The following is a 26,650-nucleotide window of genomic DNA, read 5'->3' on the forward strand; positions in this document are numbered from 1 at the left end:
ACATTCTTCTTTTTCCTCCTATTTTAATGCAGGAACAGCCTGTTCTGGCCACTTCCCGGCAGAGGATTACCTGGGGCCCACCCATCTGGAGCGGGTACTGTTGACAGCTGCTACTGTGTACACAGGGTGTTCTCCGTGCATATACAGCATGTAGGCCAACGGGTGAGGGAGACAGGCAGGGAGGACGGACTCGGAGCGAGACTATAGCCTGGCAGAGGGATCTCCAACAAAAGCCACAGGAACACTACTATGAATGGATATTCAAGGCCCAAAGAGAGTTTTAGACTAAATCTCTCATCATTAATAGTAATGTGATTGCTAATTTGATGGCAATTTCTATTTCAGGTAGTGTTCTTAAAAGAGGCCAATTGGTAAGAAACGGGAAAACGCACCTCGTTAAAAAATTCATTATTAGTTCCAAGCATAACAACTGTAATTTTATTTCCGAGGCCCTGGGAGCACTGGGACTGGAGCCTTTTAGGCGGTCTTCATATACCCTCCAATTGCTTTGCAAGAAACCAATGGCTATATATTAATTTGGGCTGTGCCCAGTTTAGCATGTGGCTGTTACAGTTCAGGTATGATTTTGCCTTATATGTACAGAATCTGCAAAAGAGAATAATTAAAAAAAAGGGGGGGGGGGCAAAACAGAGGTTGTGAGCTTCCTGCACCAACGGCATTTGTGAGTTTCCAGAGAGAGGGAATACGTGGCCAGACACTCTTTTCGGACTCATCGAGGGGAACAAGCTCAGGCAAGGCAACCAGTGAGCACCCCTTCCATGTTAAACAATCTGATTTTCTAATGCAAGGTGGACACCAGCGATGTCCAGGCCTGCAATGAATCTAGGAGGGGAAACTTTTCCAGGGCCCTATCTCATTTCCCTCTTCCACACTCTCCCAGCTCTCAAGCCACTGCTGATCATCCCGCCCGGTGCCCTGCAAGACAGTCGTGGGCAAGAAGGACGTCCTCCTCTTCTGGAAACAGGTGTGGACTGAGCTCAAACACATGGCTGTGTTCTCAAAAACTATAGACCACCTGATGCTCTAACCCTGTTTTAGTGAAGGCCTCTTTTATTGGATTTGAAGCATGAGATAGGATGGTATTTCTCTTAAAATCAGTAAGTTCACCCAGGCTACCTTTTTACTACAGATTAGAAACTTGGCAATTACATGATATTCGTCTACATAACAAAAACTGTGTGGAAGCTTCTGTTCTATTTGGTGTTGACTACATTTTCTATTAGACGCTACTATTGAACAAGTAGCTACTGACCAAGCAAGTCAAAAGAAAGACAGAAACTGCAGCCTGTTTGCAGGAGGTGAAATTAAATGTATTGCTTTTGTTATTTTTTTTTCAACACAGAGAAGAGAGTGTTTGGTAAACTGGCTATTCATAATTCTTTACTGAAACCTTAATACTCTCAGTAGGATGTTTTTGGAGGACACCTGTACAGCACAAACTTTAGTATTATTAATAATTCAAGAACTCCTTCCAAGAATTTGGTCGATGTACTTCCTCTAAAGAGATATGAATTTAATCCAGTCAGAATCATAGAGCTCCCCTTGTCTTCCGTGCAGGGAAATTTGTATATACAAATTCATGTTTTATGTGGGCGGTATTCATAGTCAAAACTTAGGTCATTTTCCTAACGTAACTTTCTTACATTTATTAACGGTATAACAAGGTTTACAAAAACAGCTATCTGCAGATGTTTACAAGTATTAATTCATGTTTGGTATTTTATGCATTTAAATGCTTTTACTTAATGTCATCTGGCCTAAGAGTGAGTCAAAATTTGTTTCACATTTTTTACCTTTTAGTTCTTATCATCTATTTAAATTTTGTGTGGTAGTGGCATTCTTATTGCAATACGACTAGAGAGTCTAACAGTGCTTTTGCTTATAGTGTTTTTGCTATTTTTAATATTAAGCAGGGATTTTAATGGAAATACCAGAGTGTGATAAATTGAGGCAGTAATTCTAAATGACACATGTTTAATGATAATGCTAGTTCCAGAAGCAACATCATAATAAAAAAAAAACCCAGTGAATATTACTTCCTCTTAATTAAGGTCATGAACCTTCAGTAACGCTTCCTTCTTTTCTCTTGTCCTTTCTTGCGAACTGAACCATTTTCATTCACGGAACCCTAATCAAAGGACCCAACAACGCTTCATAGCCACTTCCTATAGTTAATACTTGCTTTCTCTAACTGGTCTCTCGGAAAAAAAAAAAAACCAAAAAACTAAGTAAGCTCTGACATACATAGACACTCAGGAATACCGTAACTGTGCACGAGCGTTCCCATACACGTTCCCTTTCAGTCTAACACAGAAGAAGGGGCAGGACGAACACAGCAGTTGGGGCGTCGAAAGTTCTGCAACATGGACTGCAGGACGCTGTGCTGCCTTCCTTTGAGCTTTTTGTTGGAAGAAGTGTCTGAGGAAATGGATCTCCGGGCCTGGCTGCTTTGAGCTTTGATTAATTTCTCGTGTTCCCTGATTTGTCTTTGTAGATGGTTCTGGATGGCGATGCCCAGGGACTCCGGGTCCAGGGAGGCACCGTACACCTCCCAGGTCATGCCCTGCTCGTCCCACACGACGTCCCTGACACGCTTGGACTGTTTCAACTGCAGCTTGGCATCGGCGCCGAGCTGCTTCTTCTTCTCTCCCGGGGTGAGTCCCACCTGTGCGGCCGCCGCTGTCACGTTTAACTTCTGCTCCTTGAGGAACTCGCTGACGCGGCTGGCCCTGCGGGGGCTGGCTTTGACCAAGCGGGAAGGGGTCCTCTTGCCGGAACCTGGGCTGGAGTCCCCCATGGAGTCAGCCGGCAGGCTCAGGCTGGTGGCCGTCTTGGTCTGTCTGCTTTCTTCCAAGGTACCGTCCTGGTTCTTCCTGACCGGGGACGGCGTGGGGCTGGCAGCGGATCCAGCGCCTGCACTTTCTGGAGATTTAGGGTTGAGCAGCAGGGTCTTGGCCTCTGCCCTTGCCCTGGCTTCGAGGCTATCGGTGCCCCGACATTCCTGCTGTTTTACTCTGCGCGGAGACACAGGCTCTGCTGCCTGTCCTTTACCCGCGGGATCCACGCTCCCAGACGGGTCGGCTTTGCTGGCAGGGCCACAAGAGTCAGAGAGTTGGCAGTCTGGGTTTGTTTGGGGACCATCTGTGGTTTTCACTGCAAACTCAGATGGCTTGCTTTCAAATTTCCCCAATTCATGATTTGTTTCAGTTTGACTTCCTGCGCGGACGGAAATCTGGTCAGTGGGGCTAGCTTTCTGGGAGCTAGAATTCACGTCCGAAAGCTGTCTGGAGGTGGGCTCCTCCCCCGTCGGGGCCATACCTGCTGACCCCCCATCTTTCTTGCACACATCTTGAGCCTTGCCAGATGCCACAGTGATCGCGGAGATTTGAAGGACCTCCCCTGGGAGGCTCCCCAACTTGCAGTCCCCTTGGCAAGCCATGGAAACTGCTGCAGTTGCCTGGATGTGCACCTCTGGCATGATGCCAGGGCACTGGCTGGACTCCTGGGGGGCTAGGATGTCGTCAGACAGCTCCAGCGTGTGGCTCCCATGGCTGCTGCCGTGGCAGATGACACGCAGCTGCTCCTGTGGTTCCCGACGCTCGGGAACGGGGATTTCCTTTAGGAACGCGGTAAGGATGCTGGGGCTGGTGGAGACGGACCTGCTCTCGACACTTGCCACTGCCTGCACCTCAGCATCTTGCCGAGCCCTGCTGGCAACCCCCTGGACCTCACCGGCAGCTTGATTGGTCATTGTACTTGCTTCTTTGAACCTTGACACCTGGTGCTGTGCAGGCAATGGCACCTTTCTCAGATCTGGAGGAAACGCGGACCCTTGGCTAGTGAGGTGGGATGGTTGAGATGTCACAGAAGTCATGGCCTGGCTGTCTGTGCAGGTGGCAGAGCGCTGTGTATGTCCAGAACACCTGTCTTCTCTTGCTGGAGACTCACAGGACCTTGTCTGGGAGTCGGGAATGGCTCCGGGCCTCTCCCCTTCAGGTCCGCCTCCAGGAGAGGAGGTGTAGCTGAACACAGGCACCGCTGTATTTGCAGTTTGCACCAGTCCCTGGACTGTTTCTTGAGAGGGAAAATCACAGGGCACTTGGGCTTTGCTGTTGCCCTGGGTGCTGCCCACAGGACAACTTGACTTTCCAGGTTGCTCCCCGTCTGAGGTTCTCCGGGTTTTCAGCAGCGTATCATCAGGTCCTGCTGAGGGGCTGGCACTAGGCTGGTCGCCTGGGATGGCCTGGTGGCTGTGTTGATTGGCTGGCATTGTAAATGCTTCGTCTAGAACATCCTTTCCTGCTGCAGAACACGGAGCTGGTGCTGTGGGCTCGCTGCTTCCCGGCAGCTGGGTATTGCCAGGAGAGTTGCGTGGAGGACACGCTTTTTCCACCTCACTGAAGACACTGGGGGAAGACATGTCCGGTGGGGTGGTCTCATGCTCAAAGGCCTGCATCAAGACCTCAGGAGCTGCCCTGGGGCTGAGGACGGGCCCTTCAGGAGGGCCAGAAAGGCCATTGGTGTTCTTACAGAGGAGGGCTGGTCGAGACCGAGGTGAGGCAGGCTGCACTTCTTCTAGATCCTCTTCTTTTCCAGAAGCTGCAAGCAAGGAAGTTTTAGCCGATCTCAAAGGGTCAGGTACGGTCCCCATGGAATTTTTCTTCAGGAAAACCTCAGCACTCTCCCCAGAGCAGTCTCCCTCTTGGAAGCAGTCTCAGCTCAGAGTGAAGACTCAGTCAGGGATGATTCCTCTGAGGGGTCCATCTGCGAATGAGGGAAACAGTATCATTAATACGGTACAGCATGTAAGGCCTGAAAATACACCAGCCGGTCATTTGTGCCAGATCTTACAAGCACATTAAAATTTTCTCCCATATCTGTTGATATAAAAAGAGATCTTGGGAAGAAAGATTTTGAAAAGAATATTTTAATTATACAAGTGTTATTTTGGTGCATTAGTACCTGCTTGCATCCCATTGCTGTCTAGCAAACAGGTTTTTAATGTATTTACCTAAGCATATGGTAACGACCCAAGAGTCATTTGTGTAGTCTGATTTACCCGCTACCAGAAAATCCTATAAAGCTACTGTAATCAAATCAGTAAGTATTGAAATAGGCCTAAACAGATATATGAAATAGAATATCTAGAGATAGATCCACATATAAATGAAGATTTAATATGTGACAAGAGAGGCAGTTCAATTTAGCAGCAAAGTGATGGATTATTTAATATAAGGAGCTGGCAAACTGCTAATGCATCTAGAAGAAAAGAAAACTAGATGTTTATCTTACACCAATTCCAAAAATAAATCCTGGATGCATTTAGATGGATTAAAGGTTGAAATGTAAAATAAACAAATAAATAAGAAGCCTAAAAGAAAATCTAGGAAAACATAAATAATCTAGGGGCAGAGAGAGTAGGATTCTTTTAGCAAAGGAGATAATACAGAAACTATAAGAAAAACCATAAACCTAAGTGATTGAATAAAACCCAAGAATTCTATATGGCAAAAGATACCATAAACAAGTATGATAGGGCGCCTGGGTGGCTCAGTGGGTTAAAGCCTCTGCCTTCGGCTCAGGTCATGATCCCAGGGTCCTGGGATCGAGCCCCACATTGGGCTCTCTGCTCAGCAGGGAGTCTGCTTCCTCCTCTCTCTTTGCCTGCCTCTCTGCCTCCTGTGATCTCTGTCTGTCAAATAAATAAATAAAATCTTTAAAAAACAAACAAACAAAAAAAAACAAGTATGATAGATTTGAAAAACAAAATGTTTAAAACCCTAGAGGACTTGCAAAAATATCTATAATACAGCAGACACTCTTAAAAATTAACAGGAGACGGGGTGCCTGGGGGACTCAGTCAGTCAAGTGTCTGACTCTTGATTTTTGCTCAGGTCATGATCTCAGGGTCATGAGATTGAGCCACATATGGGGCTCTGCACTGCGCATGGAGTCTGCTCAAGATTCTCTCCCGCTTGCCCTCTGTCCCTTCCTTGACTCATCCTCCTTCTCCACCCACTCACACGCTGGCTTGTGCCTGTGCCCTCTCTTAAAAAAAAATTTACAGGGAGACAAAACAGTCCATTGGAAAAATGGACACAGAATACAAAAATGCAGCTTGCAAGATAGGAAACCCACTCAGCAAGCTTATGGAAAGATGATCAAATTCATTTGTAGTCAAATGAATGCAAATAAAGTAACAATGAGATTTTACATCAACAGCACTTGCAAAAACTTAAAAAAAAAAAAAAAAAGAAGAGCTATAACATTATGGCCTGAGGAGACCTAGTGAAAGGCAGTATTTTTATTACTTGTGGGTGCAAACTGTGTACTGATACAGCTTTCTTAAGGAAGTTTAGTTTTTAAAATGAAAAATACACATCCTCGACACAGTGATCCCACCTCTATCCACAGAACTAAAACAGCAGCATGTCTAGACAGAGATACAAGTATGCTTATTGAAGTACTATTTGTAGGGGCAGAAAACTGGGAACAAATTGCTCTCCATGAATGGGGGAATACTGGGAGAGATCATGACATATCTATTGGAGAGCGTTATGTGACCATTAAAAGAAACAGCTGTTTAGGCTGTTAAGTTTTCACTTGGGAGGGATTTCCCCCAGGTATGACTGAGCCAGAAGGGCAAGGGAAGGAAAAGAATACAGATGTTTTCATTTTTGTCAAGCAAGGACCCAAAATACTACACTAAAACACACACTGACCTAAACACACATTGACCTAAACCACACACTGTGTGTTTGTGTGTGTGCGCATACAGACGTGTTTGCATATGAATATATAAATTCTAAAAAATATTTAGAATGAGACATATTAGGTCTTAATGGAAGGAATGTGATGACTGAAGACAGACAAGGAGAGATGGAGGTACTGAGAAGTGGGAAAGGACTAAACTTTTAAAAGTATTTCTGAATTTTAAACTATATATCCAACTTTTTTTTCTCCTCCAAACCAGTTCTTCCTTGTAACTTTATTATGCATATTAACCTGTTGAATTGAATATTCCCATCCTTGGTCTTGACTGTTTTCTGCTCACTCTAATCCTTTCCTCAGGTTTATATGCCATGTCTTCTTTATTGGAGTTTTCTGTTGCAATCACTTGTTGGGCCCCAGACTCATCTTCCCCTCTCCCTCTTTCTCATCTGCCTTTAGTATGCCTTTCCTCCCACTCTCTGGCCTCCTCATCCTCAAAAAGCCTACCCATTCTTCAAGACTCCACTTAAATATCATTTTCTTTCTGAAGGCCTCTAAAGCTTTCAAGTCATAATGTCTCTTTTAAAATCATACAGCTATGGTTATCTGGGTCCTTCTTTCACACTGTTTTTGTACCTTTGTTACTTGTATAAATGTCATTACTTCTCCAAAAGGACTTCAAGTTCCAGAAGGGAAGGGGACATGCTTATTGACGCTTTTCTGTTCACTCCACAGGAGACAATGCAAAGTCTTGTGCATAAAAAGGTGTTAATTGATCCCATTTTCCCTCCAAAATGGCCATTATTAAATCCCCACCACACTTCCAAATAATAGGAAATTGTAACTGAGGACATGAAGTATTAATCAAAACTCAATTTAAAAGAGTGCTATTTTTTAAAGAAAATGGTTGTATCTTATTTATGAAACTTTATCTGTAATTCAGTGTTAGACAATTAAAAGCAAGTACTGTGGACACCTGCTACAAAAGCTGGAAGGTTTCATGAAGCTAAGAGTACAGAACATCTCTTGTGTTCTATAGCAGGAGCCAAGAAACCTGGTTTGCGAAAGATGACTGTGAAACATAAACAGCTCAAGGTTCAGCAACGGAAGTTGGAAGACGGAGAAAAAGATGACGGGTTTCAGAAAACTCTCAGAATTCACTGCACTGACTTCCATTTTCCACAGATAGCTAACTGCTTATACTGGTTTAACTCTGAAAGGGTGTTTTTAAAAAAAAATTGTTAATAGAAGTAAAATTATCCATCAACTCAAGAATCAAAAAGAAAAACCAGATTGCCTGTAATTCATCTGTTTCACGGGTAGAAAGAAATCAAAATTTCTCTCAAACAAATCTGCTAAAGTAATTGTCACAGCATCCTCATGCACCCAGGAAAAAAACCCCACCTCTCCTCTTTTCATGTCCCCTCTCCAACCAAAAGCAGAAATCTATAGTCTCCCATAGGTCAGACAAATAGGACATTTAAAAAGTAATTACTTGGTACTTTAGAGTAGGGAGGATGTATCTTTTAAAACCAAGCTGAGTCCATTAAGGTAAGATTTAATAACCTCTAAAAATGAAATTACAGGTAGCCCACAGGCTGAACGAATCCCTCCTGCAGGTGTGTGTGTGTGAGAGAGAGAGAAAGAGCGAGCCAGTGAGCAAATGACCACGTGCTTGAAGGCAGGAGGCAGGGTGTGTGTACTGCATGGTTTCCCCTTCTCTTCCCTCCCTTTCTTTCCCACCTCCCATCTCCTTCCCCCTCCTCCTTCCCTTTTCTTCCTTTTCTTTTTTCTTTTTTCCAAACTGAAGAGATCTTTCATAAAAAGTCAGATTTCTCTCTTTGTTAATCTTTAAAAACCCAGAAGGTGTGAATTACTAGACAGTAACCACTAGGTGGTGATGATGAGGGCTGGCCATCTGATGAGCACGGACCTTCCGGGTGATGCATTCCCCACCTACCTTGTGTTCCTGGTTAGTATTACTTACCCAGGCTTGTGAGGGCAGCTAAGTTTGAGAAGTTTGCTCTAAGAACACTGACAGAATACACTTCCCAACCTAATTTTGAGTCCTCTGAGGGCAGGATGGCATTGTGTTTAAGAACATGGACCATGGGGCCAGAATTTCTGGATTAGAGTATCAGTTCCACTAGCCAGCTCTAGTTGTGTTTGGGCAAGTAACTTAACCTCTCAGGAAACCCCTTTAATCTATAAATTGAGGATAGTAATAATAATAGTACTGCCTCATTGAGATGTTGTGAGGGATAGATTTATTTATTTTTAAAAGATTTTATTTATTTGAGAAAGAGAGAGAGAGCATAAGCTGGGCAGAGCGGGGGGGGGGGGGCGGTTTACAGAGCAGAGCGAGATGCAGACTCCCAACTTGAGCAGGGGGTCTTGATGTGGGCAGGACTTGATCCTGTGACCCTGGGATCATGACCCCAGCTGAAGGCAGGCACTTAAAGGACTGAACCATCCAGATGCCTCACAGAAGAGATTTAGCATTTAGAACAAACAGCATCTTCGCACATATCAAACACCTGATGAGCATTAGCTTCTTTTGAAAACCTCAATATTTAGGCTTTGATCTGTGTTAAAGAAAAAATTATTCTGACATTTGTGAAAACAGTAAGGAAGATTTTATTCAAGACTCTTGGGACAGGTATCAAGACTATTGCATAAAGAGAGAAAGATCAAGTTCACCTCCAAATACACCTGCAAGAATAAGTGGGAATTTATAACTGAGGAGCAGCACCAGCTTGTCAGTCTCCCTGCTCAGTGGGGAGCCTGCTTCTCCTTCTCCCTCTGCCCCCCACTCATGCTTGCTCTCTCCCCCTAGTGTGCTCTCTCTCAAATAAAATCTCAAAAAAAACCCCCAAAAAACCCAAAACAAAAACAAAGAAAGAAAGAAAAAAAAAGAGGGCTCAAAGGAGACTGACTAGTCATTCCAAGAGGGAGTTCTTGTAGTCTTTGTCATTTGCTGTGGTGAATATGAATTGTCCATGAGACTCTTTGTAGCAAAATGAATTCTTTCTGAATTGGCCACGAACCACACAGGACCTAACGGTACCTCTGAATCTGCCTTTAAGTTTGATGGTACTAGACTCTTAATAGCATGTCCCTTTGGTCCTTCTGCCCTTAAAATCAGGAGCAAGGATTTCAGGCCTTGTTGTAGCAATGCAACAAGCCTGCAAGGTACACATTATCCACCTTTTACAGGGAAGGAAACTGAGTCCGGAGGTTAAGTAACCTACTCAAGGCTGAAGACCTATAATTTCTATTGAACTGAATTTTAATGGATGCAAATGCCTGGGCTCCTTCTGTGCTCCTTCCTTATTATCTGTAACTCTGGAAAGAAAATGGAAAGGAAGGGAAAAAAAAATACACACACATATCTGGAAAGAAAATGGAAAGGAAGGGGAAAAAATACATAGATATAGATATAAATACAGATACAGATACAGATATATATCTCTCCAAAGGGGGAGACTTCTTTTTTGCAAGGGGTTTACAACTCAGGGGCCTGGACGGCTTTAACACAGACTACAGTGACATTCATAACTGATCACTTTATGAACAGCCCGCCTTCTTGAAGGCTGCCATGGCCACCATTCATCCTGAAAACAGTGGGTTCCACTACTGTGCCATGCTGCCTATTTTCATAACAGACACCCACGCTTAATAAGACAGGCAGCAGGGAATCTCAGCCCTTTGTGATTTGCTCCCAAACTGCTCCGGTGGAAAGAGCATTAGACAGAGAGAACGGAGAGAAGCCTGGCACTCTTGGACCAGCAGGATGCTGATCGGCTGCAGGTCACAGCGATAATCCCGTGGGCAGCAATTACCCTTGCCTGCTTCACAACTGCCGCATTGCCAGAACAAGGGCTTCAGGATGTTATCGCATCTCTTTAGTGACATTTTAGGCAGGTGTTACAGGGACCTTGGTGATACGTTGGTCTCCAGACATCTCCCAGGAGTTTTTAGCCTTCAGGTATGGATACGCAAAGACCCTTGAAGAAGAGGGAGGCAAGAGGTAAGAGACTATTACTCCTTAAGAAAAGGATAACGAAAAAAAATGTGATCTGACATCCTATTCAACCTGATTTTTTTTTCTTCTGCTCCCTTTTATCAAGGAGCTTTGCCTAGATATTTGCATTCTGAGCCCAGCAGATCCTGCCAGCGCACAGTTTTAAGGAGAGGTGATTCAATCCCAAGAAACACCCACAAGCTAGGAAAAGCAGCTCATTCTTTCTTTAAAAATTCATACCTTCACACTAACAGCTGCCTCAAATGCACTTCAAAGATACTCGCTGAAACACTGGTTCTTCCCTTCGAGCTGCGTCTAAAGCAAATCAGAATGGCTGAAGAGACAAGAAGGCTGCTTTGCTGGTGCCACTCACAGCGCCAGGTAGACTTTCAACCCTAATGGCTCCTGTAATAAAGGCTCAGGAAAACAAGCTACATCCCTCTCCCTATTCGGTTCTCTGGTTCAACGCCAGTCTGGAAAAACAAACGCATGGCTTATTATTATCTCATTGAATTCCACTGTAAGCAGGGGTGGATGAAAACCAAGAAGGAAAAGAGGGCTTTAGGAAGTATTTAGACCCCAAGTTTATCCCCCCTCTTTTGTCAACACAAAACCTGACCAGGCAGCTTCTAAATTCACAACAGCGTCAAAGGGCTCAGCAGGCGCTTACTGATTTGCTTTCTGTATTCCAAACGCTGTTCTGGAGGTGAACGTGTTTGATCCTCAGAATAACTCTGAGGTGGGACCTACTAGGAGTTCCACTTTGCAGTTGTGGAAACTGAGGCAAGACCACATACACGGTATGTGAGAGAGACCAGATTGAAGTCCAGACCCTCCGACTCCAGAGTCCACACAAGGAGGGAAACGGGGCACTCTTCACGGAGGCAAGCACTGTCATCAGACAACAAGGAAAACAACAGAAGACTCGGGAAACATAGCCTTGTGACTGATGAGGGAGCGGAAGGCAAGCTGAGAGCAAAGCACAAGCTGATACCCCGCAATCCCCCCCACCACCCCCAAGGAATCTGTGTGACATTCCTGAGGCACTCCCTAGGAAGAAAAAACAAATGGTTAACTTCTAGAGATTACAGTCCCGCCAGGCACTAGTCTCCCTCAGTTCACAGACGTCTTAGTGATTTACAAGTAAAAAGCATTCTTATCAATGACCTACCTTCCCGAAGGAAATATAGATAAAATTAAATGTCCTTATAATCTGCAGTCCACTGATAAATATTTAAGACAGGCAGAAGCTCCCCACGGTCTTAATGTTAATATGCCTTGCTAGAGGGAAAAACAACCTCAACTTGACAAAGGCAGGGCCTCCGGAATCTCGAAGGTCCTCTTTAGCATATGAAAGTTCTTTTGAAAACCTCCCTTTTCCTTATCTCCCCCCAGCTCCCAAGCATAAAATCAGCCACCCGCCCCCCAACCCTGGGTGCTGCTGCTCTTTCTGCCCAGGGGTTGGTCACCGTGCTTTCAATAAAACCACTTTTTGCACCAAAGACATCTCAAGAATTCTTTCTTGGTCATCTGCTCCATACCTCACCCCATCAAACTTCACTCTCTCTCTGAGAGCTTTTTCTGTATCCTTGCTTAATAAAACTCTATCGCTTTACTCACTCACTCTCCTCTGTCCGTGAGATTCATTCTTTGACTACATGAGATAAGGACCTCCCTCTCCTGCTCCAAGACCCTCTTACTATTTCAGACGAACAGAAGGAATTTGGATATTTTAAGGGCCACGGACTTTTCTGAGAAGCTGATGAAAAATAGGGATCCCTTCTCTAGAAACAGACATGTGCGTGCACCCACCCACACACACACACACCCACACACACACACACACACAGACACCTGCAGATAATTTTAGGGGGTTCATGCCTGGAAACCTTCCCCACACCATCCATTAATAATAATAGCCTTTTATCTAAGGAAAAACGTCACAAAACTCAGTTTAAGTGCCTCGCATTACTGTTATAGCATTTAAAGGAAATAAGTTAAACTGTGAGCATAGTTTTGGGAAGATAACAGATACATAATCATGAATTATTAGTATTTTAAGAAATTATTATTTTGGCATCATTTACCTAAGGAGGGAACTGTGCAATATATTTTATAGTCTGTTTTAAACGGTCCGGTGGAAATGTTTACCTTTTATATTCTCCCAAACCCCTAATGACTACCATTTGAAGAGGAAACTTTAGCTAATTCAAAAACTAACACGATAATGAGTTTTTTTTTCTTTTCTTTTTAGATCATGTGCGAGACATGATGAACCTTTGGGTCCTTAGCAAAATCAAGACTCAGGTTTCAATAACCTGAAAAATTAACCCTTCAACAGCTCCATTTTCCTACCTGTGGAGATAACTCATAGCTAAATATCAAAGCTGCTGTTTAAAAATGCCTAAAATAAAGCTTTTTTTAAAAAATTGAACGCTTCAGGGGAAAATGATTAAAATATTTGTTTTGTTATAGTCTCTCTTCTCTAATCAAGCTGACTCTCATTTCCTTGGTTTGCCAGATAGATACTCAACTCTGAACGTTTTCCTCTTCTTTTGCAACTCAGCTTTGAAGAACTTCAACTGCGAGCTTATTTTAATTGCAAAGAGAATGCAACAGGATCACGGCGCTAACTGATGGTTCAACAACACGCTATTAGCAATAAACTAAGCAGCTCTGCATTTGCATTTTAAAATCCAGCGTGAGCTATGATCAAAGCTGCCCTGCATCCCAATTTTCTCAGGATATATTTAGCACCACTCAGCCTTACAAACAAGTATTCTTGTCCTTGCTCCCTTCCTCCCTGACCTTGCCTTTTTCCTTGGCTGCTGCACTCCCTCCGCGCCCCCGCTTCCTCCCCCCCACACCATGGCGATCTCATTAAAACCAGGCCTCCACTCCACCTGCTTTCCCTCTGGCAAAGGCAGCTCCGGTGTGTGCCGAGTGGGAACCTAAGCGGAGACCCTTGCTACCCAGCTTCGTGCTAAAAGCTTATTAGTGATTTCTGCTTTTGGCTCCCGTCAGACACGGGCCAGGAGTCTCTCCTCCCACACTTGGGTCTTTAATCATGTCGAACGAGGGGAACGTGCCCGGTGGCAGTCCTGGCGGTGAAGGAAACAGAAACGGAAAAGGCTGTGCACGGAGCTGGTCAGTAGGAGCTCTCGTGCTCCTCTAGGGGACAGGGAAGCCAGGGAGAAGGCAAATTGGAAAGTACAGAGTCCTTGGGGCCTGGCGTCTGGACCTCCTGCAGAGCTGCCTTTTTGTTGTTTTTAAGGAGGACCCCAGTGCTCTGCTCTTGAGAATGAACAGTCTCTACGCTGAGGTCAGGATCTTTGGGTTTGGTCTGTGAGTTGTGATTTAAAAAAAAAAAAAAAAAGAATCAACAACCTGTCACTCTCCTGCTTATGAGTCTGTAAAACACGGTGTTCAGCATCATGAGGTACTTCAAGTTTTGATTTTTGCCCTGAAGGAGATTTCAATCCATTTGACGAGACAAGACGAACTCAGTCAGAAGTTATAAATGAGCAGGAGGGTATGTAATTAAGTGACTAATGCTGGGGTAATAAACTTCACAGTAGTTCAAATCAGGGGAAAGGCCAATACTTTTTATTCAGTTGACATTTCCTGGTACAATGTTTTTGTAGGCTAGAAAAAATTACCTGTGTAGTCTAACAAAAAATGGATATTTGAAAGTAAGAGAAAGGTGAAGCAAGTAATAGCAAAAAAAAAGAATGGTCTTTGATTAAAAGGAACATAATCCCTTAAGTCACACTGAGACAATTAGGAAGTACTGCTAAATCCAGTCACTCCTTTAGTATGCCTTCTTTGTGTCACATATTCTAGATACAAATATAAATAAGATATATTCACGTTTTGAGGAGCCCAAAGTTCCTGCAAATCCTTAATTTCAATACAATATAATGTTGTAACAGAAATGAAAAATTTCTAAAAAATGTACTATGGAAGCACATCGTTTTATTTGGCAGAGACCTTAGGTTAGAGAGTGAAGAATGCTAAGGTTGAAAAGATGGATTTAAGGTGATGGGGAGGAAGTCGATGTTCATCTAGGTCAGAGCTGCTTACCCCTGCACCACTGGCATTCTGGACCAGATAACTGTGGGGAGGGAAGGGGGGGGGCGGACTGTCCGTGCACTGTGTTTCACCGCATCTCCAGCCTCTCCCCACAAGATGCCCGCCGCGCCACCACCCTCCCATTTGTGACAACCACACATGTCTCTGGACATTGTCAAAGGGCTCCTGGGAGGCACGACTGTCGCCAGGTGAGAACCACTGATTGAAGATGTGAGCATATTCACCTTTGATAATAAAGAACACCCTGAGAATGAAAGCCTAGGCGTTGAAGTAAGAAATTCTGAACCTAGTCCAGCTAGGCAGGAATTATAGTTTCCTGCTCTCCTGTCAGAGACAGTATTCTTTGTATTCCACCTGTGAGAATGCAAATTAGTATAACGTCTATAGAAAACAATGCTAATACTTGTCAAAAATCCAAGGTCACATACACACTGACTCAGCAATTCCACATTAGGAGCTAACCTTATGGGTAAAATAAATAAATGTACTTATCAATGTAGGTACATGGTTATTCACTGTATGAAATAAAAGATTAGAAGCAATCTAGAAGTTCACTAATAGGGAGAGGGTCAGTTATAAAAATTATGGTACTTTCATATAATGGTATACTCATATTTAAGCACTCATATTAAGCACTCATATTTAAGAAGGGAAAACTCTTTACGTATTCATACAGAACAATCTCCAAAATAAATTAAATAACAAACACCCAGCGATAATTTAAAAAAATCTTAAGATACAAAGCAGTATGTTTAATATGCATTTGTATTAAGAGGGGACAAAGAATATATTCTGCTTGTATATACACCAAGTATCTCTGCGAGGGTAAGTAAGAAATTGCTATCAGAGGAGGGGAACAGGGTGCCTGGGTACAGGATATGTGGGAAGACTTTTCACTCTATAGCCTGTTGCCCTTCTTGAATTCTAAACTATATAAATGTATTGCCTATTCAAAAATAATTAAAAAAAAATTAAAAGCTGATGCTTCTCAACTAGGCAAAACTGAACAGTCACATGTGCTGAAGCTTTTCTGTCAGTGATGATGGATTTATGCCGGTCGATCCTTCCACACTCTTTCCATCTGCTTTTTGCTATGCAAGCAGGTTAGCCTGGCCATGAAACTAGTTAAAGGAAACCATAATTTCTTTATCTATCCTGGCTATCTATCTACAAGCTCCAAGCTAGGCAATGTAATTATTTTTCAAAGTCAACAGCCGAAAAATGCTTTCTATAAAGTGATGCCTGTTGGGCCACCAAAAAAAAAAAGTTTACTTAAGTTTCTTTTCCCAGACTCTCTGACTCCTGTTTTTCAGCTGATTTCTTTTTCACCCTCTTTCCTCTTGCTGGTTGCTCTAACAGCTGGTTCTCAAATTATATACATTCCTCAAACAATAAATCCTCCAAGAATGGCCTAAAGCCAAATTCTATGAAATTGGGTCAAAAGAACGATGAAAGTGATTTATTTATTTTGTCTATTTGACGAGAACTGACTAAATGGAAAGATATAACGTTTAGAATACATATTTTAATTGCCAGTAACCAAGTCCGCCTCTTCAAACGCCACCACGCTTCCCTGAATGGATCGTATCTCGCAGCAAGGCAATGTCAGGCCACCTTACCTGATCTTGATCGATCCATTCCAAAACCCGCCCTCCACCTGCTGCTAATGTTATCTTTCTAAAACAAACATACAGGTACGAAACTTCTCCGTGCAAAACAATTAATAGTTCTCCACTACCTGTAAAATAAGATACACTCTCCTCGGGGCGCCTGGGTGGCTCAGTGGGTTAAAGCCTCTGCCTTCGGCTCAGGTCATGATCCCAAGGTCCTGGGATCAAGCCTCGCATCGGGCTCTCTGCTCGGCAGGGAGCCTGCTTCCTCCTCTCTGCCTGCCTCTCTGCCTACTTGTGATCTCTGTCTGTCAAATAAATAAATAAAATCTTTAAAAAAAAAAAAAAAAGATACACTCTCCTCAGCCCAGCTTAAAAAACTGTCCTTCATTCTCTGATTCATGTCCCTCTTAAGACCGGTGTCCTCTCTCATTATCACTTGCCAGACCTTCTATGTTACTTTTCTTCCGACAAGTTTCAAAGAAGGTTTATCTTCATTTTTCCGGAGGAGAAAACTGAGGCTCCGAAAAATCTAGCTCATCCAAGTTGTTTGTTTAATAAGTGGAAGGGTTGGAATTCAAAACCAAGTGAGTCCGATTCCCAAATTCTATTGCCTCCAAGATTATGGGAATGGGAAGTAAAAATGAACTCATTATATACGCGGATAAAAGAGAAGACAGTGAGTAAATCTGAAAAGTACTTCTGAAAGATAATTCCTCCCTAAGACCTTCTCTAATAACACCAACCAAAAGTAACTATCAAATCTCTCATCTCCTGTAGCCACTTGTTTATTGTTTTAGTGATCTCTGGGAACTGAGGACATTTTGCCTCATTCTTGGTTCTCCAGGCAGGAGGCACAGCCCCTGCAAAGGCAGGAGCTCGAGGGGAGGAGTGAAGAGAGTTCAGCCTGACAGCTGGAGCTGTGTAGGAGGGGAGATTAGAGAAGGAAGGTGGAGGGGTGGGGATCACACAGGGCTTCTTGAGGTCTTTGTGCAGGTGTCTGTCACCCTCTCAGGGAGGTCCTTCTAGACGAAACTACTGTTACATTGCAAGTCTTCTGACTTCTACTCTCTGTCACTTTGAAAGTTTTATCATGCTTGCTTACTGGTTTTTTTTTTTTTTTCATAGCACTAATCACCTTTTAAAGTATTGAAACATTTACCCATGTATTGTGAGTATTGTATATTTATTGACCGTTTTCTGGACATGCGGGCTGGAATGCAGACTCTAAGAGGGCAGCACTTTTATCTACTTCTGCTCATTTTCTATACCTGGAGTGCCTAGTGAAACGAATGGCTCATAATAAGCTCTCACAAACACAGGTTGGATGAATGAATGTTGCCTTCTGCATTTTAGCCTACCTTCATCATATGCCACAGTTTCTATGATTTTCATTTAGTTTCTACTAGAATTTGAAGATAGATTTTGCCTTGAGGACATACATATACAGCGAATGGATGTTCTGGAGGAGGTGTGTAGTTAAAAATACTGAGTTATATTGCCACCATAAGTATTCTTGTACATGCTTCAATTTTCATTTGTGATGTGGTCTTAACCAAAAGGGACACACAAGATATGTATTTATCTTTTATTCTTTTTTCCTGTTGGCTAATTTAGACAACAAAGTCTACTCCTCCAAAGATACCTACTGTGTACAGAGATGGACATCTTCTTATTCCAACCCTAGGTGGGGTACATCTTATTTGGGGGCTTGTAAGTAACTTATTACAATGTCTCTTTTTGCTTAAAATACTGAGAAGAATATGTAATATATAAATAAATTTATAGAAAAATATCAAACGTTAAACACAATTGTTTCAGATATGTCTTTCCAACCTAGAGAATACTTTTATTTCCTCTTCAGGTAACTTTTGGAACATTTAAAACATCTTAAAAAATTCTGATGAATTCACTAAGGTAATAGTGGCGAGGAACATATGCTTATACTAAAATCCCAGGTTACTATGATTTCGTACAAGTTTAAACGTTAAAAATGTTGTTTGATTTCCAAAAACATTTCAGCTGATGCTTATTGACTACACTATCATTGGACCAAGCTTCCTTCCTTCCCTTTCCCTCTTCTCCCCATCCCACCTTTTTTTTAGTTGGTATAAATCTAATATAATTTATTTGCCAATATTTTAGAATAAATCACATAGCAAGAAAATAATACGCTGCTTTTCATTACTTATATTGTAACCATCTTAAATACTTTGTAGCCAAAATTATAAGACATGAAAATTTTTAAAAAGTTTCCTAGGTGAAGCTGGCAAGTCTACGGCATTAAGAACCACCATATTATATCATAACATCTTCAGGTAAATTCAGGTAAAACACTGTATATGCTTATTTAATTGGCAAAGATTAAAAATAATGTTTGATGTTTGCAAGGGTGGGGTAAGAATGGCATTCTCAGTCATGTTATAGGTGCACCCATTGATGAAGAACAAGGCAAATATCTACACTCTTTGGACCAATTCTACCAGGAATTGAGCCTAAGAAAGCAAACAAAATAACTGGTAAGGGCTTATGACCAATAGGTTTCACTGCAGGGTTGTAAGCAGGAGCTCTCCAAACAACCTCCACCTAGTTTGATGAGCTTTTACTCCCAGTCTAAAATTTACTGATGGAGCTCATGACTCATGGAACCTTGGCCGCTGGTGAGCATGCCTGGTTCTGCTCCTGCTAACCTGTATGAAACTGAGAGTCAGTGGCGTTCCTTGAACTTGTTCATACCAGTCGTCCTTGTTCTCGTCACCACATCATTTGACTATGTTACATTTTAAAAAGGTGAAACTAGAGTGCAGAAGTGTTTTGTTTCTTTGAAACTAAGTTGAATGCGTTGATAAAAACCTGATGAAGGTGGGTCGCTAAAAAATGTAGCTGTTGAATTAGGAGTGAGTGAGACAACTGTGAAAGAGGAGAGCAATTATAAATACTTAACATTCTTATTCTTAATTAGGGTATTTGCTTCACTGTAAAAACTGAAGTAGAAAAATACTGAGGGTCCATGAAGAATTTTTGTAAGAAAGAGGATATGTAACTCCAACCAGTGGTTCCATTCTCAAAGAAAATATATGCCCTGTGTCCAAAGGCTAGTGAATGATGCAAATTCAAATGTTTTAAGTTGGAAGAAAAATCTTAAGAATATATGTATTGTTTATATAATCCCTCATTTTTCTCTAATCGTTGATCAATTGTTTCAACAAATTATGATGCTACGGACTACAACAAATGCACATCTAATTATATGCAGAAAATATATACGTAGAAAAAATATTAGAAGGAAATATACTAAAATATATGGGGTTGATTTATGGTGGGGTTATGGGTGATTTTTGAAACTTTATTGTTTTTTATTTTTTTTTTAAAGATTTTGACAGACAGAGATCACAAGTAGGCAGAGAGAGGGGGGAAGCAGGCTCCCCGCTGAGCAGAGAGCCCAATGCGGGGCTCGATCCAGGACCCTGGGATCATGACCTGAACCCAAGACAGAGACTTAACCCACTGAGCCACCCAGGTGCCCCTGTTTTGTATTTTTAAAACCTTGTAAATGTAGTCTTATTTCGATCATGTAAAATGTAGCAAAAAAATGTAAGGAAAAGTAAGAATGGAGAAACAAGATTCCTACCAAATCAGATTCCAATGCTCCAAGGTTTCACATTTTATAAACCGTGTTACATCTCTGAGCTTCCCCTTGCTAAGAATATTCACAGTGCAGAAAGTGGGAAGGTTGTTCCTCCCTGAAGCTCCACGTCTAGATCTTGTTTTATCTCAATGTTCTCTCGGTTTTCAGATATTACACCTGCTCTTTGCCTAACCCAGTTCTGCGTGAGTCCCAAGTACATAATTAGACTCCACTAGGTGTGTGGGAAGAAATCTAGGGTTAAGCTTGCTCCGCTGAGGTAGTTCTGCATGTTGCTGCTTTAGAGAGGACTCACCCAGCTTTAGAAGGTCAACAATCACCCTGACCTCGAGGCACGTGATAGCTCTGATTCCAGAACATTAACGTGCCTTTTCTGGGAGTTGCTTATCACTGCTTCTCATTGGTCCTTGACATTCTTTCCTATCGGCCCCAGTCAGTCTCTGGCATCTGGTTTAAGCCATTTAGATGCCACGGTTATTTCTTTTCTACTTCTGGCTTTACGAAGTATTATCTTCCCTGTTTTTTAATGTCTGTAAGGGCTCCATGCTTTGACCTTGAATGACTGGGAATCTTTGAGCTGTACAGGGGGAAGGCGCAGATACGGGGAGAATATACCATCCGTTCAGGGAGGGTAGGGGTTGTCCTGGAAATGTAAACACGGGTGTTCTCATAGGCAGGGGAATCACTGAAAATATTTAACAGCTACTACACACCTGGATGTGCCTGACTTACCAGTTGGGATGGTCTTCGTGAAACAACTGGTACGGAGTTTTATACAAGGAGCTTCTAGGAACTAAAATCTGTGGATGTTAGATCGGCTGAGACCGGAACGTCTTAATGGCATTGTTAACAGACCTGGGCGTTTTGGTAGGCGGTAGAAGTAACTACATGATTTGCAACAGGCCAGTGAAGCAATTAGGAAGTTTATAAAGGAAGCAGGTTTTGATGTGTACTGACCAGCAAGGAAGAGTCCACAGGTAAGGAGATCAGTTATGAGGCTATCGCTACGTAGGAGGTAAGGAGGAATCCGTTGATGTTGTTAGAATAAATGTAAAGAAAAAAGGGATATGAAAACAATGGGTGAGATGGCACTGGCGCATCTATTGACAGGTGGCATGAAGGACATCAGGCTAGGAAAAAAATCAAGGATGATTCCAAGATTTCAAATCAGTGATTAGGAGAATGTTGGGGGAGGTCAAATAGGGAATAAAACTGGACTAGCTTCCCAAAGGGTGGCTGTGTGGAGGGTGGGTGAACGGCAGGCAAGGGGGTCTTCCTGCACTGCCACCACGGCCGTCTCTGTCTCCAACTCACTCCCAATAAACATACAGTCCAATAAAAATAGTGCATTTAATACGCAGCTTCCGTTTCCAATTATGTGGGTCCTGCAATTCCCTTTTATATAAAAAGTCAGGAGCCAGGGTACCTGGGTGGCTCAGTGGGCTAAGCCTCCGCCTTGTCTCAGGTCATGATCTCGGGGTCCTGGGATCGAGCCCCGCATCGGGTTCTCTGCTCAGTAGGGAGCCTGCTTCCCCTTCTCTCTCTGCCTGCTTCTCTGCCTACTTGTTCTCTCTCTATGTCAAATAAATAAATAAATAAATAAAATCTTTAAAAAAAAAAAAAGGAGCCATGACTAAGGTGTGTGAGCAATGAACAATGGAAATTGGAGGCTTACAGTCCAAGTGTGTTGGAGCTGCCCACACAACTGGTTGTGTTCTTTCCTACTCTTTCCTACTCTGGGTCACGAACATCATACAGGTAGCCTGAAATTGGCCATAGAGAGAATATTCACACCACAGAAATTGGCAAACTGCAAATCTGGATGTTTATCCCCCAGATAACCTGTTGTTGAATATTTCATACCTCGCTTAAGCAGTGGGCTAGGAAATATTTTTAAAAAGTGAAATTTTATAAAAGCTCTTAAATGATTATAAGGCAACATTACAACTTCCAACTGATAGAAATATCAGTTGGAAGGAGAAAGAGGAGCAGCACATATAATTTTTGAGGTATGCTTGCTATACATGGGTATAAAGGTTCATGAAAGGTGGGATGGTGGGATTTATTCCCACCCCAGAGGGATCTCTGAACATTTCTAAGTTAGTCACTGGTTCCCTGAGGGAAAAACTTCTAATTTCTCGAACACTACTTAATACTCTGGCACAAACTGTGTTTTTCAAAGATGACCACTGTGGGTGCTTCCTGCTCTCATGCTCCCTATTGCAACGGTCCTACTGGATTTCCTCTACAAATCTGGTTAATGATTCAACTGAGCAATAATGAATTTTTCTCAGCAGGCTAGCATGCTGAATGTGTGAAGCAATTACTAAAGAGAAAATCACCTCAATACTGTCTACCACCAAACTTTTTCAGGGCACCTTTCTGGAACTAGGTCTCTTAAAATGTCCACCCTACCTCAATACAACCTCAACTTCTTGGTGTTCTCCTCCTCCTCCTCCTCCTCCAAGAGGCTACTGTAGTTTGTAGTCACTTTTCTTATATCAAATGATTTCTAATACTTAATTCCCCAGGTGTGAAATTTATTACAGAAATTGTTAATTAGAGCAGACAGGGTCCAAGAGGTGATTATGCCTGAATGACATTTTGGTTGGATTAAGGTTAAGATACCCATTATTTAGAGCCATATTCTCCTACCCAGGGCAAAATGCAGTTCTTCAAGCCTACTCAAGTATTAGGGAAAAAAAAACCAACACACTGTGCAATAGGGATTCCCATTTATTCCCAAGCAAATTATTAGGTGCTACAAAAGAATCTCATCTCTTGCTATGTGGCTTGATACATAATTGGTGTTCAAAAAATGTTTCTGGAAAGAAAGGAATATTTTTCTGTAGCAGCAGGGTTCCACTGCATGAAGCTTTAAACAAATATTTGAGGAACAATGGGAATAAATGTCCCTTTTGCTTAAAATACTGTTTTAGAACTATCAGATAAATTTAATCAATAGCATGGAAATCTTGAGCATTTGTTCATTCTCTTAGTCATCTTGAATATCCTTATTTCTCATTTGGAGAGAAAGTATTTCACAAGATTCGTTGATTAATTACCATTTTAAAATTACCAAAATAAAACAGATAGTGACATTAAAAAGTTAAAAGAAGTGAAGAAGGGGAGGTGGTAAATATATTCACCATGAAAAGGACAAAGGAGTGGGAGAAATATGGCTTCTCCTTATCCAGTGGGGAAAGCAGAGTTGGTTTCCCAGGGTTGAAGAAGGCGGATTAATACCGATGACTCCTGAGATCTACATAAAATCTGGTAACTAGCTAAGTCTCCCTGTGATTTGCTTTTATGCTCAGGAAACAAAGGTGAGTTAACAAGAATGAAATAACTTACCCAAATTGCCAGACAAATGTAGTATTTCACTGACTCTAGGCATACAAATGGTTTATCTACTTTTATTCTTGCAAACACTTTGTTTTTCCTGTATGTATTTCACCATGTTTGGCATTTTTTAGATGTCTGCTTACCATGGCATCCCTCCTACAAATCTCATGCATGATGATACACACAGGAGAAATAATAACTAATCATGTATATTGCTAAGGGTCAAGTGAATGAAATGAAACATGGGAGTACAACACAGATGGTGGAACTAGGTACAGCTCAGAAAGGTGTGTGCATTGCAGAAATGGCAGCTGAGGGAGAAGGCAAAAATTACGGAGGCTCCAATCCTCAGGGATAGGTACAGTGGTCAGGCTGTGAATCAAGAGGACTTGACTGATATTATGAATACATTATGTCAGCCTAAGGACAGGTGAACTGTTGTCTTGAAGAGCGTACACTCCATCATATAGGTTAGTGATGTGTTATTGATGTGGTACCGTATTTTATTGAGCACTTGCTATGCTCCAGCTCTTCCTATGACCTAAAGACTTTGTAAGCATTATCTCATTTAAAACCCACAATAATCTTATGAGGTAGGACTCATTTAACTCACATTTTATAGCTGATGAAGATCGGGAAATTTAATTAACTTACCCAAAGTCAATAGCTAATAAGCAATACCACTGATTTCAGAGTTCAAATTCTTTCAGCTCTCAGAAATGCTAGGACAAGGAAGGAAGTGCAGAGGATAGGAATGGTAGCACAAAGACCAGTTGACAGAACGTGGGAAATATGGGATATATTAGGCCAAGAGGAGTAAAGAAGATGAATAAGTGGTTAAAACAATAGTGTGGACAAGCAATGAGGACAGAAGAGGAAAGAGAAAAAACATGGATGCAGCACATCTTCTGAAGGAAGAATTACCAGGACTTGGACTTACTGCTTGGGGAGGATGATGGAGAAAACAAGGACCTGGTGCTGGTGGGAAGACTGTAAAAATTGTTTTACTAGAAGACTTTAGCAAGTGGATAGAAAGGGAAGGCAGTAGAGTCGCAAACGGCAATTGCTGGTGTTGGTGTTGAGATGGGTCATGTCGTACCACACCACATACACCTCTACTAGCCCCATAAAGAATCTTCTTTCAGTTTTATGGTCAGTCATACCATTATGGTGGTCATGATAATGATAGCACTTACAATTTTAAGACTTATAAAAATGAGGGCACCTGGGTGCCTCAGTTGGTTAAGTGACTGCCTTCATTCAGCTCAGGTCATGACCCTGGAGTCCCAGGATCAAGTCCCACATGGGGCCTCCCTGCTCAGTGGGGAGTCTGCTTCTCCCTCTGACCCTCCCCTGCCCCACACTCTCTCTCAAATAAATAAAATCTTTTTTTAAAAAATAAGATTTATAAAAATGGGATATTCTTTTCACATTCTCTATTATTTTGGGTGTATTCAACTCAAACTTCTATTTGCCCTGATTTTGTCTGGTCCTATTTTGATGGCATGTTTCTAAATATTTTAAAATAATTGTGGTTAATGGGACTTTTGCTTCAATGGGATATTTAGGATATTACAATTTTTTTCTGTAAATATATCAGTTGTACCAGTGGATTTCAAGCTTTTGGGGCACAATCCAAAATATAAAAAATTATATCACAACTCAGTACATACATTCATATCCAAATGCTTAGACCACTAAAATAAAATGTTACTTAGAAACAATACTCATCTTCTGATATTTTCTATTCGATTCCATTCCATTTAAACATGCTGATTAAAATCTACCAAACTGATTCCACAGAAAGCCACAGAGAGAAAAACAGGGAGATTAACTCAGAGCTCCATAAAAGAGATAACCATATTTAGCTTGAGCCTCTGGTGCCTAGCATAGAAGCTAACACATAGAGCTTTAGAAATGATGAAAACAAGAAAGAGGGAGGGACTCACATTTTTTTGGTAGGTGATTTATTTTTCTTAAATTTTTTTTAAAGATTTTATTTATTTATTTGACAGAGAGAGAGAGAGAGCACAAGCGGGGTGGAGGTTGCGGGAGAGGGAGAGAGGGAACCAGGCTCCTCACTGAGCGGGAAGACCAACATGGGGCTCAATCCCAGGACAATGGGATCATGACTTGAGGCCAAGGCAGATGTTTAACTGACTGAGCCACCCCTATTTTTCTTAATTTAAAAAAGATCTGGTAAATCCACTACATGGCAATTTTACTCAGTTTATTTTATCTGCAAATTCAGTAAATTTTTTCCCAAGTCCTAAACTCAAGTTAATGGATAATCCCAATTATTGTATTGGTCCAATATTTGCTACAAATTGAGATTTAAATCTCCAGAAGTTCCTGGACCTTGGATGGGAACTACACATGTGGCCATGGGAGCTGTAGCCTCTTCGGCAAGCACCATGTCCTGGTGACTTCTGTATTTCCCAGTAAGAAACCAGGCAAGCTGTGTGCACGCATGTGCACGTGTGCGTGCATGTACCCACACATGAGGCTATGAGGGTGGGGGTGGAAGGCAACTAATCTAAGAGTAAAACAGTACTGCTGTCTAAGGAGAGAGCTTGAATACAAGACAGGGTTGGCCCTCTAATTTGAATAATACAACAGACGTCAGATACCTAATTTTAAATTTTTACCGATGATGTCTACATTTTACTATTCAAGGTATTATAATCAATAACAAAATAAGAACATCCTGCCTAGAGCCAGGAGCCACTCAACAGCTAGACGGAATTAGCACATTCTTTGACCTTTGGTTGTATTTGAATATCTTGGAATCGGTAGAAAAAGGAGTCAAAACAGAGATAAAAGGCTAAAGGATAACTTTCCTCTTCCTTCCTCAGAACAGATTCCCTGACAGTTGGATAAGATTTGCTCTGGCAGTTTTCTCCCCCAGCCAACATGATAATAATTGCATCCACTTTTGGAGCAGGAGTGGAATGCAGCCCTTCTTCCTCCTCACTCCCTTCCTACCAGCTCCACAAAGAACTGCAGAAAAAATGATTGTGCAACCCCTTCCTTAGTTGTTATTTATACCTTCCTTAATGAAATAGACCTTTGTTTGCCTTCGTGTTCACGTCACCAGGAATGACAAACTGTGACACCGTCACTGTAATGCAATCGGGATCCTAATCAGACTGGTTAATATTTGTAGATACATTTCACAAAGAAACGGGAAAAACAAAACCC

At 42.1% G+C, this 26,650-nt stretch overlaps 1 protein-coding gene across 1 annotated transcript in view; it reads right to left on the bottom strand.

The window, feature by feature from the left end:
• Positions 1-1,844: 1,844 nt before the first annotated feature.
• The window catches only part of GPRIN3 (GPRIN family member 3), a 50,613-nt gene continuing 25,807 nt past the window's right edge, over positions 1,845-26,650 (bottom strand). Inside the window, exon 2 of the mRNA XM_080797631.1 lies at positions 1,845-4,785. Coding sequence (XP_080653757.1) covers positions 2,321-4,672 — 2,352 coding nt within the window. The 5' untranslated portion in view covers positions 4,673-4,785 and the 3' untranslated portion in view covers positions 1,845-2,320. The remainder of the gene's footprint in view (positions 4,786-26,650) is intronic.

This window comes from Martes martes, assembly GCF_963455335.1.
Source record: "Martes martes genome assembly, chromosome: 2".
NCBI lineage: Eukaryota > Metazoa > Chordata > Mammalia > Carnivora > Mustelidae > Martes > Martes martes.